The sequence below is a fragment of the Choloepus didactylus genome, chromosome 11, assembly GCF_015220235.1.
Source record: "Choloepus didactylus isolate mChoDid1 chromosome 11, mChoDid1.pri, whole genome shotgun sequence".
Classification (NCBI taxonomy): Eukaryota; Metazoa; Chordata; class Mammalia; order Pilosa; family Megalonychidae; genus Choloepus; species Choloepus didactylus.
This window is the reverse complement of record NC_051317.1, coordinates 2,327,933-2,343,215: the sequence shown is the minus strand read 5'-3', so window position 1 is coordinate 2,343,215 and position 15,283 is coordinate 2,327,933. Positions and strand designations below refer to the sequence as shown.

The window sequence follows — 15,283 nt, the reverse complement described above, 5'->3', positions numbered from 1 at the left end:
GAATAGGCCTTTGATACACATCTGTGGCATTACTAGCTGTGAGTTTCCTTCTTTCAGATCCAGCAGGCAAAATTCTATGAGAACATCATGAAAATCCTCAGGCCCAAACCAGACTACTTTGCTGTTGGATACTACGGCCAGGGATTCCCCTCCTTTCTGCGGGTGAGTTTGCAGTGGGCCCCCTGGCCTCGGCATGTTGTCCATCGCTGCGGTTTGAGGATGTCTCCTAGGCAGATACCAGAGCTGTGCTCTCCTCTGTCCAGAAGCTGCCTCCACCCCCAGCCCACTACCCAGCCCTCGTCCACCATAACCATCAGGCACCCTCCTGTCTTTTTCTAACTGTGCAACAATTAGAGCCACCTTGCGAGGTAGTGAGCTCCCCATCACTGGAATTAGTTGTTCAAAGAGAGGTTAGATGGTCTCTGCTGCCCAGCAGATCCTGCAGAGCAGTGGTTCTCAACCTTTTTGTCCTTGGGACCCTTTTACTTTCTTAAAAAATTACTGAAGACCCCAAAGAATTTTTGTGTTTGTAGGCTATATCTACTGATATTTACTGTATTAAGAACTAAAAACAGAAAATTTCAAAGTATTTATCAATTTATTTAAAAATAGCAGTAATAAACCCATTACATGTTAGCATAAATTACGTTGTATGAAAAATAGCTCTATTTTTCAAAATTAAAAAATTTAGTGAGCAGAATGGCATTGCTTTACATTTCTGTAAATCGCTTTTAATGTCTGGCTTAATAAGAGAGAGCTGGATTCTCATTGGTGCATTGTGGTGATATCATACATACAGCCACTAGAAAACTCCACTGTACACTTATGAGAAAATGAAAGTGAAAAAATCAGTTAATAACTTAGTATTAATATGAAAAGAGTTTTGACCTGTGGACCCCTGGGTGGGTATTGGGGGCCCTTGAGGGTCCCTGGACCACAGTTTGTGAACCACAGCTGGAGAGGATTATTCACCCATCATATAGAGTTAGGTTAGGTCACCTGTAGTTTTCTTTCCAGAGTCTGTGGCTCCATTCTGGGGCTAGGGAAATAGAATTAGTACATCTCTGATCTCACATAATTTATCATCTAATCAAGAAGAGAAATCACTCTCTATTACCAATCGATGTGGAAGCTAGAGTTGGCTTATGGGAGTGACCGTCATGAGCAGCAGAAGTAGATGGTGAGGGTTTCTTTGGTGAGACCTTTCAGAAGTGGCTCCCTAACCTGGTCGCACATCAGAATCCCCTGGGAACGTGTTCAGAATGGTTTCCTGGGCCCTACCCCCATAGATTCCATTTCATCCAGTCTAGAGTGTGGCCTGGGAATCTTAACTTTTAAGTCTCCTTGGCTCCTCTGGTGATTGCTGATACACAGAGGTAAGTGAGGGACTGGGGTTGAACAGAATAACTTGGGAGACAGTACAGGCAACTCAGGTGGTCTAGAAAATAGTTTCTTAATCTCAGGATGATTGACACTTTGAGTCAGACAATTCTTGGTCGTGAGGGGTTATCCTGAGCATCAGACGATGTTTAGTAGCATCCCCGACCTCTGTCCTCTAGATGTCACCAGGACTCCCCAAATTGTGACAACCAAAAATGTCCCCAGATGTTGCCAGTTGTCCTCTGGAGGGAAAGTCAATCCCAGTCAAGACCTTTTTGTCTATAAGAGACTATTGTGGTCAAAGAAGGGTAAAGAGTGTGTCTCTATGGAGCTTGTACCTGGGATCCATGCCTGAATTCTGGTTCCTTCCAGCCCATGGACTCTCAGGAAGGGACTCAACATGCCCATTAAAGACAGGATGGAACATTTGTGGACATGTAAATAGGAGAGGGGGTACGACAGTGACACTCGAATGGGGAGGTTACTCTGGAAGCTGAACATAGGATGGCTTGAGGAAGAAAGTTCTCAGTATCTATGGTCATCATTCCAATTAGAGGCAACTCATTGAAGAAGTGGTGTGTTTCAGCCAGAAGGGCAGTCCGTTGAGCTCCTCCTTTCACTGGTGGGGAAACTGAGATGAGAGGGATCTGTTGAGATCACCACCACCCCATGCCCATTTCACACACCTCTCAGCTTTGCTTGGGCCATGTCCTCCAAGCCTAGGCCCTAGGATCTCTGACAGGTGCCATTTCTTTGCAGAACAAAGTGTTCATCTACCGGGGGAAGGAGTATGAGCGGAGAGAGGATTTCCAGATGCAGCTGATGAGCCAATTCCCCAACTCAGAGAAGATGAACACAACCTCAGCCCCAGGGGATGATGTGAAGAACGCTCCAGGCCAGTGTATCCTTGGAGAATGCCCCAGGAAGGGGCCAGGCATGGGCAGCCCTGGCTGGGATTTGGTCTGCAAAGCCCCATCTTGGAGCTCAGAATCGTTGCAGTGGTGCCAATCTTAGATGTCCAGGGTGGGATCCAAAGAACCCATCTCGGTTAATTGTAAATGTTGCATTCATTGATTAACTTGTTTGCTCATTCATTCATTCTTGCAGTAAAGATTATCGAGCCCTAACTCTGTGCCAAGCATCATGCATGGCAGTGGAGATTACACTCACAAAGGGGTTCTGCCCCCCTGGAGCATACAGTAAGACATTAAACAACTAAGTCTGCTGTAAAGTATTTATTTATAAAACTGTGACAAATTCCAGGAGGAAGCCATGCAGGGTACCATGGTTGGGGAGGCAGGGAAGCTTTCTTGAGGAAGGTGATATATGCAGCTAGTAACCAGCCTGAGGTTAGTGGGAGTGTCCCAGATGGAGGGAGGGACCATTCCATGCAAAGGGCTTGATTAGAAATGAGCATAGCAAGTTTCAAGAATGGAAATGGCTCCACGTTGCTCTTATAATTAAATCAGAACTCCTAAGCAAGGCTGACAAGGCCGTCCACGACCCAAGCCCTCCCTCCCCTCCGAATGTCATCTCCCCCGACTCGTCCTTCCCCCCGCTCATCTTCCTCTCACCACTCTGGCCTTGTATCTGTTCACCGCTTGTTCCCACCTCTGGGCCTTTGCATTTTCTGTTCCCTCTGCTTAGAATGCCATTCCCTCAGCTCCATCCATGACCTGTTCTTTCTCACCTTTCAGGTCCTAACTCGGGTGCCACCTCCTGGAAGAGCCTTCCCAGAACATCTTAACCTAAAGTGGTCTTTTCTGGGCCTTGCATGACCCCGTTATGTCAAAACCCTGCTTGCTTTCTTTGGCGAGTTTATCATGATCTGTCACTACCTTCTGTGTTTTAAAGGTAAATGAATGTAAGCTAGAATATCAGCTCCATGAGAGAAGAGCCTTGCTCAGCCTGTTCATTGCAATAATTCCCTCATTCCCCACTGTGGCTGTCACTTACAGAGCAGATTCTCAGTATATATTTGTTGGTTAATAGAAAGAAAAGGGAAAGAAAAGAAGACAGAAAAAAGAGAGAGAGATTAACAAACGGAGGAAGGAAGGAGGGAGAGAGCCAGCTGACTTGGTTGACACAGATGAAAGCAGAGAGGACCTGAGATGGTGCTAGTGAGTTTACAAGGTGTGGTATAAACAGGTTCTGACGCAGCAAAATGTGGTCTTCACAGGGCCAGGAGCTGACGCCCAGCAGGAGACAGGGCTCACGGTGGTGGTGATCATACGTACTCAAGGGTAAGGAGACAGCTGAGCCAGACAGCGTGGACCCAGCCTGGCTCCCCGCTTTGCACCCTTTAGCACCAATTAAGTTACAGCCTTTAAAATGGGGTTGGCAGGTCGCATGGCTGGTCTGTTAAGTCTGTGGAACCTTAATCCAAATATTTTTCCCTAGGGTGATAAATATTCATCTGTAACCTTTTCATTATGCCTGCCTGCCCTTCTTGCCTGCTCTAACGTGGTTATTTGCAGGAGGAAACGCAACTGGTTGGGGAGTGGGGGGCTAGCTAGTTACAAATGCGAGTTTGGTTCCAGGCCAGACGCCAGATTAGAGCTAAGGCACTTCTGAGTGGGGATTCTGAAGGCGAACAACTCGACGGCCTTTTAACTTGGAGGGGGGTTGGGGGACGGGGGAGGGGACACCTATTCCTGGGCTGTATCGTTGTATTTGGGGCCCTTCGGCCTGAGGCAGTGTCAGGAGCCTTGTGGAAGAAGGAAGCAGAAGGGCTGACATTTGCTAAATGGCCTGCCTGGGAGGGAGGGCTCTATAACCATAAAGCCCTGTAAGTTGGGCATTAATCTTCCCTATTTCGTATGGAAAGAACATGGGGTCAGAGGTAAAGCACCTTGCCTGTGTTCACAGACCTAGTTACTGATGGAGTTGAGATTTGAACCCCAAGATCCAGCCGTCTCAGAGCCTGTATTCTTTCTACTGCACTATCATTTTTTTTTTTAGATTAATGAATGAACAGAACTTTTTTTATTAACATTTACCATATCCTAGGCATTCTTCTTTTCTTGTTTCATTTTATCCTCATGGTAACCCTACTAGTTGGGTCTCATTACTCTCTGCATTCTGCAAATAAGAAAACCAAGGTTCTGAGAATTTAAGCAACTTGCCCAAGGTCACGGCCAGCAAGTGATGGAACCACAATTCGAACTCAGGTCTGCTTTTTGCCAAAATCTGTGTTCTTAACAACCCTGTTCTCTTGCCTTCGCTGTTGAAGGGATAGGACCTTAGGAGATAGATCTCTCAGGAGATGTCGATGATACTGGTTGGGGACCACACTTTGAGTAGTGAGTAGAATAAAGAACCCTGGGCTCAGGGTCAAAGACCTAAATACAAACCCCTACTCTGTTCTTACAAGCTGTGTGACCTGGAGCAAGTGGCCTGGCTTCTCCAAACTGGATGTCCTCATCTCTATGAAGTGGAGGCAATTTATGTTAAAAACGCCACTCAGTGGAATTGGAGAGATTAAAGGAGAGCATGGTTGGAGGAACTCTGCAATTGAGTGAGTGCTCTAAATTCACTGGATGGTATTCTTGTTAATGATAATATAACAATGATAAGAAAGGTTAAGGGCCACTAACCAACCCTTGAGCAGGGCTAAGCCCTGGGAGAGGGTTGCCAGCGTCAGGCAGCTCTGGTAAGGGCCACAGTGACTACTAACTGGTTATTAGGACCTCGTTGGTAGCCAGAACCTGAAGGTTGGTCGTTCAATAAAAACTTGGCCCCGAGAGGGCTGTCCTAGAAGGTCTCGACCGGGACCTGCTAGGTTTAGAACTGTCCCTGCAGCCAACAGGTTGTAAGCCCTTAACTGCAGGATTGCAGACATCCAGTGTTTCACTGTCCAGCCTGTCTTGGATGAACACACCAGGTTCAAGAATAAGCCAGTGCCGGACCAGATCATAAAGTAAGAGCTGCACCTTACCGGGAAGAGGGATGGGGAAGGGGCTGCCAAACGGAGCTGGTGGCAGGTCAAGCCCCAGTGCCCTGCTAGTTCCCTTGCTGTCTTCACCAGTCAGTTCCCCCCTTTTTCTCTTGGGAGGAGAACTGACCCCATTTACTATTTGGGCTCTGACTCTGCCCCTTAAAATGCCGAAGCCAGAGGTGGATGGGAGGGTCAGGGTTTTGGCTCAACCTTGCAGCCAACAAATCCTCGGTAAGCATTGATTAGATTCATTGAAAATTGGACATAGAGACCCTCTTGCTCAGATGGATCCTTGAGTGGCTCCATAGGAAATACAGCCAGAGGGTGTGGATGGGGCAGTGACAAGCAGGGTGGGGTCAAGGGAAGTTGCTGGTGCTAAACACGTTCTCACAAAAGGACATCTCTTAAACTTATTTGCTAAGGTTGTTCATTGACAATGGCTGTGGTCTGATTCTGCTAAAGAGACATAAGAGGTGACAATCTATTCAATACCAGATAGCAATGACAGGGATGAGTGCACAAAGCAGGGTCTGGGGGCAGTAGGCAGCCCCCCTCCTAAATGCCAGGTTCACACCCTCAGGTCCAGTTACCCAATATAGCCCCTTGAGTGTCTTAGAGAACGGCCTCCCCTGTGGGTGGTCCAGCCAGAAACCAGAGCCCCTCTGGGAGAAGGAGGGCCCTTTGCTTCCACGGGAGGCAGCCCCTCCCAGCAACCCTGCCCCAGTGCAGGCAGCTGAGCAGGTGCAGCTCAGCCTCCCCCACTGTCTCGGTCAGGCACTTGGTTGGGACCTCACTAGAGATGCAGGAATTGAGTTGGGGGTTGGCTGGGACACCTGAAGAATTCTTGAAGGACACCCCTGGGACATCAGGCCACACTTTACATGTACCTAGCATCTACCTGGAAGGCACAGGGAGTGGTGACCCAGGTAACCCCAGGAATATTCATGCTGGAGTACTTCAATGCCTGGTACTCAATGGGGTGCTATGTACCTGTGAGGGCATAAAACCGGTCTACCTCCTAAATTCCCTTGCAAGTGTACAGAAGTCACTTTTGAGGAGCTCAGAACACAGACACGGGTGTTAGATGTGCCAACCAGGACTCCACCAGTCCTGAGGTTTACTGCCAGGCAGGGAGAGTGGGCCTCGTTGGACAGAGCAGGGCTGGGTTGGGTTCTGGGTGTCTGCAGCCGGGCTTGGCTATCAGGAGCCTCAGTGTCCTCCCGTCTTTCAGCTTTTACAAATCCAACTACGTGCACAAGTTCCACTACTCCCGGCCCGTGCGCAAGGGAACCGTCGACCCGGAGAATGAGTTTGCCGTGAGTATCCTGCCACCGGCCCTTGACCAGCCTCAGCCTGCACCTGCCAACCACAGAAGAGGGCCTGATCCAAAGGCAAAGAGAGTAAAACTGACATCCATTCATACACTGCATCCATTCCCTGTCTCTTCAGTTGGGCGCATTTCCTCATTTCTGGGCCGTTCTGAGCCTTTCCCCTTTCAACGTGTAACTGAGCCATGTGTGAGATGCCCCTTGCTGACCCCAGGCTAGGCAGGCCTTTCCAGGGAAGGGCTGTGGATGAAGTCAGACCTGCCAACAAATACCAATAAGCAGCCACCGCAATTTCACTCACCACTGGCCCTGAGCGTTTGTAAATGGCGATGTGTTTCCCAGCTAGGCCCTGTCTTCCATTCCCAAAGGCCAGGCTGGAATGTCTCTCTCAGCTCTTTGCCTGACACTGTGATTCTTTATTTGGGGAGTCAATGCCCCTTTGAGAATTTAATGGACACTGTGAGCCCTCCCCCCCCAAACACACACACACACATGAAAATGCACAGAGATATATTCAATATTACCTAAAAATTCACTGTTCATAGACCCACGTTAAAACCTACCTGGCCTAAGTCCTGGGAAAACTTAAACTTCACACTGGGAAATCATTTTTGAAGATAAAGTGAGCATGTGTTTCTGGGTCTTGCAATATTCGTTTTGGTTTGGGGCAGATGGGAGGCCTGGGAGCCTGGCTGGGTGGCCGCCAAGCTTCTCCAATACCCGGGTTTCCTAAATGTGTTGCTCTCCTGCCCTTGCCGCTGCCTCCGCGCACATGGGACAGTCGATGTGGATCGAGAGAACATCTTTCATGACTGCGTACAAGCTCCCGGGGATCCTGCGCTGGTTCGAGGTGGTTCACATGTCCCAGGTGTGTAAAGGGCGTTCACATCGGACATGACAGAGCCCAAAATATTTACTATCTAGCCCTTTGCACAAAGTTTGCCAGCCCCTAGTTTATTTATTTTTGACTCCACATCCCATGCTCTTGAGAATGCACTGTGTTGGCGGTTAGCATCTGATGGCACTCTGCTTACACTGCTTTCTAAGAAGCGGTGTAGAGGTGTTTTAGTTTTATCTTGCCAGCGGATCAGAACCTACCTTGGAACAGGGGCCCTCCTGTCAGCCACCAGTCTTGGGACCTGGTCTGTGCCAGGCAAGGCGACCATATCTGCAAGCTGCCGGGACCTTCAGCAGTAGGCACTCAGCCGATTCTGGGTGGGTTGACCTGGAGCATGGCTTCACTGAGATTATAAGAGAAGACCTCCCTGGGGCACACTCAACCACTGCAGCCCAAGCAGGCACCTGCCCCTGCCTGCCTGCTTCTCCCAGAGAAAGGTGTTTCTCGAAGCAGAAAGTTCTGGCTGTCTCTTCCCCAGACAGCAGGCAGCCCCAGAGCTCAGTAATGACAAGATCCTGCTACAGCCCCTCAGGGAACTATGCCTTATTTGGATTCCAACCCCAAATGAAATCAATACCAATAATTCTATCTCATTTTTAAAGCAACCTGCTAAGGCCCTTTCTCCTTGGTGATCTCCTCTTCCACAGACCACAATTAGCCCTCTGGAGAACGCCATCGAAACCATGTCCACAGCCAACGAGAAGATCCTGATGATGATAAACCAGTACCAGAGTGACGAAAGCCTACCCATTAACCCACTCTCCATGCTTCTCAATGGGATTGTGGACCCTGCTGTCATGGGAGGGTTTGCCAAGTATGAGAAGGTGAGGGCTTCCACCCCTCAGGCCCTGGTGGGAGGCAGAGCAGTGGTGGCCAGGCCCAAGGGGCAGCCCCAGCTGGGCACTGCTCATTGTACTATGGCTGCCCCTGCCCCCCAAAGGTACACTGCAGCTCGGCAGGACCTCATGCACCTTCCAGAGTTTTGACAACCTCGTGCCTGGGCTGAGCTCTCGTCTCCCTCCTGGCCTCATGCCATACCCCATGCTGGGGCTGAAAGGAGCAGGGGCCATAAGGACTGCTTATCCCACTGGGCAGATCCAGGCACCTCTACTAGGGAAAGCCTTGGGGTGACTGTGAGCCAGGCCATGAAAGTACAGCAGCCACAAATCCAACTACAGCATTTCTAACAAATTCCTGGGTGATGCAGCTATGGGGCCCACAGGGGACCCACTTTGAGAACCACTAGGATTTGTGGCTATTCCCAGCAGGGGCTGATCCGAGCCTCCTGGAAGAGAAAACGATGTCAGTCCTCAGAGGTGGCTGACTGATACCCCATCCAAATCCATGTCACCTCCTTCCTGCCCCTTTCAAATAGAATCTTCTCCCATTGTCAGAAAAATTGGTGCTAGGGTCCACACCTCAGGTGGAGGAAACCACAAACTCCTGTCTGTCCTCCACAGGCCTTCTTCACTGACGAGTACACCAGGGATCACCCTGAGGACCAGGACAAGCTGAGCCACCTCAAGGACCTGATTGCGTGGCAGGTAGGGGGAGGTGGGCTGGGGGAGGGTCCCCACCCTCCTTCCTGCCCTCTCCCAGTTGTCCTCTGTCCTTCAGCTCCTGGGGCCCACTTCAACTCTCCTCGCCTTCCCACCCCTCTTCTCCACTGCGTATCACCTGAGCAGGCTCATCCCGGAACAGAGATCCGGGGTACTGCACACATGGGGTGCTGCCGCCATGCTGTGGTGGATGTCACTAATGTCACTTTACTTGGCGTTGCCTTCAGGAAGTGGCTTTTCACAGTGTGACTAAAATGAACACCAGGCCCCTGCACATCCACCACCACCTTCCCCCCATACCCAGCACACGCCAGTCAGATCAAGGGAGACTTAGCCCCCACCCCCATCTCTCCTCCATCCACAGCTGACCCAGTTTGTTGTAGATAATGCTTAGATGGATATCAGTTTTTGTGAAAATAATTGAGGCCCACGTTGGTTGGTTTTCATTCTAAAAGGCCTTGTTCTTGCACACACTGCTCGGCTCTCCAGACCCAAAGCCTGGCACTTAGAAGGCACTGTTCTCCCTTCCTGCATCGGGCTCTCTCTTGCCCTTCACTTGTCGTCCTCTGCCTCCCTTCTCACCTGGGCCCTTCTATCTGTGCTCTCTTTCTCTCTCTTTCCTTCCTTCTTTCTCTCTTTCTTTCTGTGCATCTGGCTCTGTCTTTTCTCCCTCTTCCTTAAAAGGTCTTTGCTTCTATCCCTCCTCTCTCTGCCTCTTGCCTCTCTCTGCCCCCCTCTCTTCATATCTTACTCCTCTCTCTCTGCTCCCCTCCCTCCTTCTTTCCTCTCCTTTCTCTTGCTCCCTCTCTTGTGCTTTCTTTCCCTCCTCTTCTCCCACTCCCTGGAGAAGAGACAGTCTGCTGGCCCCCTGCCCCGGTGGCTCTGCTACAGGCCTGTGGCTGTCCCTCCTCAGACTTGGCCCCGCCCTGCAGACCACAGGGCCGGGCTCCAGAGGGCAGGGGCTGGGCGAGGCAGCAGGCAGGCAGAGTGCAGCCCTTTACAGCTGCCTGTCCTCCTCCCTCCTTTCTTGCCAGTCACTGTGCAAAGAAAAGCAAGCTTTTGTGGTAGGGAGTTTTTGTTACTCTGGGGAAATCAGAGAATGAGAAGCACTGGGTGCAGCCTCTTTTCTTAAAATAAGGATTCCTAATTCAGGTCCTTCTCTGCCTCTGCCAATTTATGCAAAGTGGGGCTTTAAAAATGAAATACAAGGCGCTGCACGGGCGCATTTTCCTGAATGCGTTTCATGGGTCTAGAATTTTCTCTCCCTTCTTACCTTTTGCTACCTGTGAAACCCAAAATTCCCCAAGATCCCCAGCCTTCAGGGGTCACCGTGTTCTTTAATCCCCAAATAACAATATTCCCCTTCACCACCCCCAACTTGGGAAGCAGGAAGGCCAGGCTTTGGCTAGGTTTCCTTTCCCCAGATATTTCTGGATTGCCTCTGGGAGGGCTAACATCTCACAAATTTGCTTAGCTGTTGGATGTTGCTCTCAAATCATACCACTGCCCTGGAACCTCCGCTGGGCGGCTGTCCTGGCAACAGCTTCTCCTTGCTGTGTCCACTGCACCCCAAGCCTGGGGCTGGACCTCACAGCACAGCTAATACCAGCTGTAACTTAAAAAGGAAATGCCACCAAAGTCTTGGAGCTAATAGAGGGCAACTACAAAGAAGGGAGACTTTAAAACCTGTATGAGATGTTACCTCTTTTAAGAGACATTAACCAGCTCCTTCAGAGGGTGCCCCCTAGTGGCCGCCTTCTCCATAGCACCCCCCCCGCCCCCCCCCACCCCCACCCCCACCCCACGCCAGAAACCAGCTTAACTTCTCAAAAGAGGGGTCTCTGGGCCTTGTCCCTCCCACCCAGGGTCCAGGCACCCTAACTGTGGGTTCCTAAACTCAAAAGAGGCAGCCCTGCTCACAGTGAAAGCAAGCTTTTTACATTATTACACAGAGTAAATTGGTCCGTTTCATTTCATCCAGTCTTGCAAACTATGTTTATTGACACATAGTGCCAGGCAACATAGATAGGGCACTGGGCAGAAAAGGGCCTGCTCCCTTGGAGCTTAATTCTAGTTTGGATCTTGGTTTTGCAAAGCCAAATACACTTTACATTTTCTCAAAACATGAGAACCCTAAATTTCAAAGGGGAATTTACTTGCATGTCCGGCAACCCAACCAATGCTGAAGCTTTCAAAGTACATTGTGTGTGCAAGATTTCACATATTTCAAAATAAATTTTCTCTTACTTCTTTTTAAAGCTTTTCTCTATATTTATCAGCATGGAAATATGTCTACAGTATATTCATTTTTTAAACTTTGTTGTGAAACATTACATACAGAAATGTACACATAAAACTATATAGTTCATTGATTTATCACAATGCATACAGCCATGTAACCACTGCCCATTGAAGACATCAAGCCCATCTTGTTCCTCCTTCTACCCCTTCCCAACGTTGACCGCTATCCTGCTTTTGTAGTAATCATTTCCTTGCTTTCAACAAAAGGACTTTACCTGCTAAGCATGCATTCACGAGCACTATAGTTTACTTTTGCTTCATATAAATTGAGTCACACAGTATGCATCCTCTCGTGTCTAACTTCTTCCGCTCAGTGTTTTATTGTACATAGCTCTAGTTCATTCATTTTTGTTGGTGTATAGAAGTCATAGTCATATGACTACACCAAAATGCATTTATCTATTTTTCTGTTGATGGAGATTTGGGTAGATTTCTGATTGGAACTATTGGAAATAGTGCTGCTCTGAATATTCTTGTTTTGGTTTAGTTGAGGCACAGATGCACAATTTCTGTTGGGTGTAGACCTAAGAATGGAATTGCTGCAGCACAGCATAGGATAATGTTCAGCGTTAGTAGATTCTACCGAAGGTTAGTGTTGCCTGTTCCTGAACATCACATAAGGATATTATATAGTATGTACTATTGTGTGTCTGGCTTCCATTGCTCAACATAGTGCCTTTGAGATTGATCCAGGTTGTCACATGTATCAGAGATTTGTCTCTTTTTTTTGTTTCCAAATGTTACCTATTTTATGAATATATCAAAATTCATTTATCTGTTCTCCTGTTGGACATTTGGGTTATTTTCAGGCTTTTTATATTATAAATAAAGTTGCTGTGAACATTCTAGTACATGTTCCCTGGTAGACATAAACACTCAATCCCCTCAGTATATACCTACTAGTGGAATTGCTGTGTCATGCACATTTAACCTTACGGGAGGCCAAGAAACAGCTTTCCAAAGTGGCTGAACCAACTTACATACCCATTAACAATTTTATAAGGGTCACAGTTGCTCCACATTCTTACCAACATTTGATACTGTGAGTCTTTTTTTTAACGCAATTTTATTAAGATATATTCACACACCATATAATCTTTACAAAGTATACAATCAGTGGCTCATAATATCATCATATACTTGTGCAATCATCACCACAATCAATTTGAGAATATTTTCATTACTCAAAAAAAAAAATTTAGAAATTTAAAAAATAAAAAAAAGAACACCCAAAACATCCCATACCCCTTATCCTCCCTATTATTTATTTTTTTTTTTTTGTCTTTATTATTCGTCTGCCCATACACTAGTTCCAGGCAGTGTCAGTCACAAGGTTTTCACAATCACATAGTCACACAATAAAAGCTATATAGTTATACAATCATCATCAAGAATCAAGGCTACTGCATTACAGTTCAACAGTGTTCTAGTTTGCTGATGCTGCCAGGATGCAAAACACCAGAGATGGATTGGCTTTTATAAAAGGGGGTTTATTTGGTTACACAGTTACAGTCTTAAGGCCATAAAGTGTCCATCAACAAAGGGTACCTTCACTGGGGGATGGCCAATGGTGCCCAGAAAACCTCTGTTAGCTGGGAAGGCACGTGGCTGGCATCTGCTCCAAAGTTCTGGTTTCAAAATGGCTTTCTCCCAGAACGTTCCTTTCTAGACTGCAGTTCCTCAAAAATGTCACTCTTAGTTGCTCTTGGAGTGTTTTCCCTCTCTTAGCTTCTCTGGAGCAAGAGTCTGCTTTCAATGTCCATCCTCAAACTCTCATCTGCAGCTCCTATACATTCTTCAAAGTGTCCCTCTTGGCTCTGTCTTCTCTTCAAAATGTCACACTCTCAGCTGCACTGAGTTCTTTCTGTTTGTCAGCTCATTTATATGGCTCCAGTGATTTAATTTAGAACCACCCTGAATGGGCGGGGCAACACCTCCATGGAAATTATCCAATCAGAGTCATCACCCACAGTTGGGTGAGGCGCATCTCCAAGGAAACACTCAAAGGATTCCAATCTAATCAGCACTAGAATGACTGCCCCACAAGATTGCATCAAAGAATATGGCTTTTTCTGGGGGACATAATACATTCAAACCAGCACAAACAGTTTCAGGTATTTCCTTCTAGGTATTCTAATACACTCGAAACTTAAAGGAATATCTATATAATGCATAAGAATAACCTCCAGAATGACCTCTCGAGTCCATTTGAAATCTCTTAGCCACTGAAACTTGATTTTGGTTTTATTTATTTTCCTCTTTTTGGTCAAGAATGCTTTCTCAATCCCACAACACCAGGGCCAGGGGCATCCCTGGGAGTCATGTCCCATATTGCCAGGGAGACTTACACCCCTGGAAGTCATGTCCTACGTAGGGGAGGGGGGAGGGGGTAGTGAGTTTATTTGCAAAGTTGGCTTAGAGATACAGGTCACATCTGAGCAATAAAAGAGGTTTTCTGGGGGTGACTCTTAGGCATAGTTTTAAATAGGCTTAGCTTCACCATTGGAGAGATAAGATTCATAAGGGCAAGCCTCTAGACTGAGGGCTTAGCTTATTAAATTGGGAGCCCCTATTGTGTAAGAGAATAGCAGGAATCCCCAGGTGGGGAAGTTTAATAGTTCCACATTTTTCCCCAGTTCCTCAAGGGGACTTTGCAAATACTTTTTTATTTTTGCCCAAAACATTCTAGGATGTATTAGGGTATTACATTAGCCTGTACACAAGACCAAGATCTCATTCCCTATTCTAGGTGACATGTAATTATGTTGTTTAAATAAACTGACCAGACAGGTTAGATTAGGTAGTGTGCTATAGAAAATATAAATTTTGTACCAAATAAGCCTTTTTTCTTTTGATCTCACACAGAAGTTGGAGTTTTAAAATATTGTTCAATATCATCCTTTACCATATATTATAATTTACCATAGTCCTAACCAAGTCTGTTTCACTCATATCTCTGATTATAGTCTGATCTCTTTTTCACCCTCTTTAACAGTTGCTGTATGGAGTAATGCTGACTTTCAGAGCTGCAGAACTCTAACTCTGAGTCTCAAGAGTCACACAGATACCCAAAGTTCCAGGGAACTACCAGATTATACACAAAGAGCACAGCATCTCAGCATTTAGAAATAACAGTTAAAACTCAGGAATCAGTGTGACTGCTATAAGAGCTTACAATCTAGGAACCCTTACAATAAGCCTTATTGAAACTTCTGTACTCCTTAATTGTCAATTGAATTCACAATGATATTGTGTCTTTTTTTAAATTTTAGTCCTTCTGGTGGGTGTGTAGTGGTATCTCACTTTGAGTTTGAATTTCCTTGATAAACAATGGTGTTGAGCACATTTGCATATGCTTATTAGCCTTTTGGATAACCCTTTTGTGAAATGGCTGTTCAAATCTTGTGCCTATTTTATTAATTTTTGTTTTTTTATTATTGATTTATATAGGTTATATATGTATGTATTCTAGTTATGAGATCTTCGTCAAAAATATTTATTGCAAATATTTTCTCTCAGTCTTTGGCTTATCAGTTCACTTTCTTATTGATGTATTTTGATGAACAGAAGTTTCTTATTGTGAAGAAGTCCAATTTATCAATTTGTATGATTAGTGCTTTTATTTACACTTGAAGGAATATCTGCTTCAGCCAAAATGATGTGGATGTTCTCCTGTGTATCTTTCACATTTTGGTCTATGATCCTTCTTGAGTAAAGTAAGGGGCAGGTTTATTTTTCCATACAGATTTCTAGTTTCTCCAGCTCTGTTTGTGGTAAAGACTATTATTTTCCCCACTGAATTACAGTAGCACTTTTGACATAAAATTGTGTGTGTGTATATATATATATATGTGTGTGTACGTGTATATCTATATGTGTG

At 46.5% G+C, this 15,283-nt stretch overlaps 1 protein-coding gene and 1 long non-coding RNA gene across 2 annotated transcripts in view; both read left to right on the top strand.

The window, feature by feature from the left end:
• The window catches only part of DOCK2 (dedicator of cytokinesis 2), a 431,071-nt gene that overhangs the window by 403,941 nt on the left and 11,847 nt on the right, over nt 1-15,283 (top strand). The window contains exons 40-46 of the mRNA XM_037798794.1: nt 58-162; nt 2,140-2,281; nt 5,218-5,299; nt 6,549-6,633; nt 7,427-7,513; nt 8,191-8,367; nt 9,004-9,087. Of these exons, the coding sequence (XP_037654722.1) occupies nt 58-162; nt 2,140-2,281; nt 5,218-5,299; nt 6,549-6,633; nt 7,427-7,513; nt 8,191-8,367; nt 9,004-9,087 (762 nt within the window). The remainder of the gene's footprint in view (nt 1-57; nt 163-2,139; nt 2,282-5,217; nt 5,300-6,548; nt 6,634-7,426; nt 7,514-8,190; nt 8,368-9,003; nt 9,088-15,283) is intronic.
• On the top strand, nt 2,452-5,202 carry LOC119505908. The gene is made up of 3 exons (XR_005210900.1): nt 2,452-3,234; nt 3,560-3,623; nt 4,754-5,202. It is a non-coding gene; the product is annotated as an uncharacterized LOC119505908 (long non-coding RNA).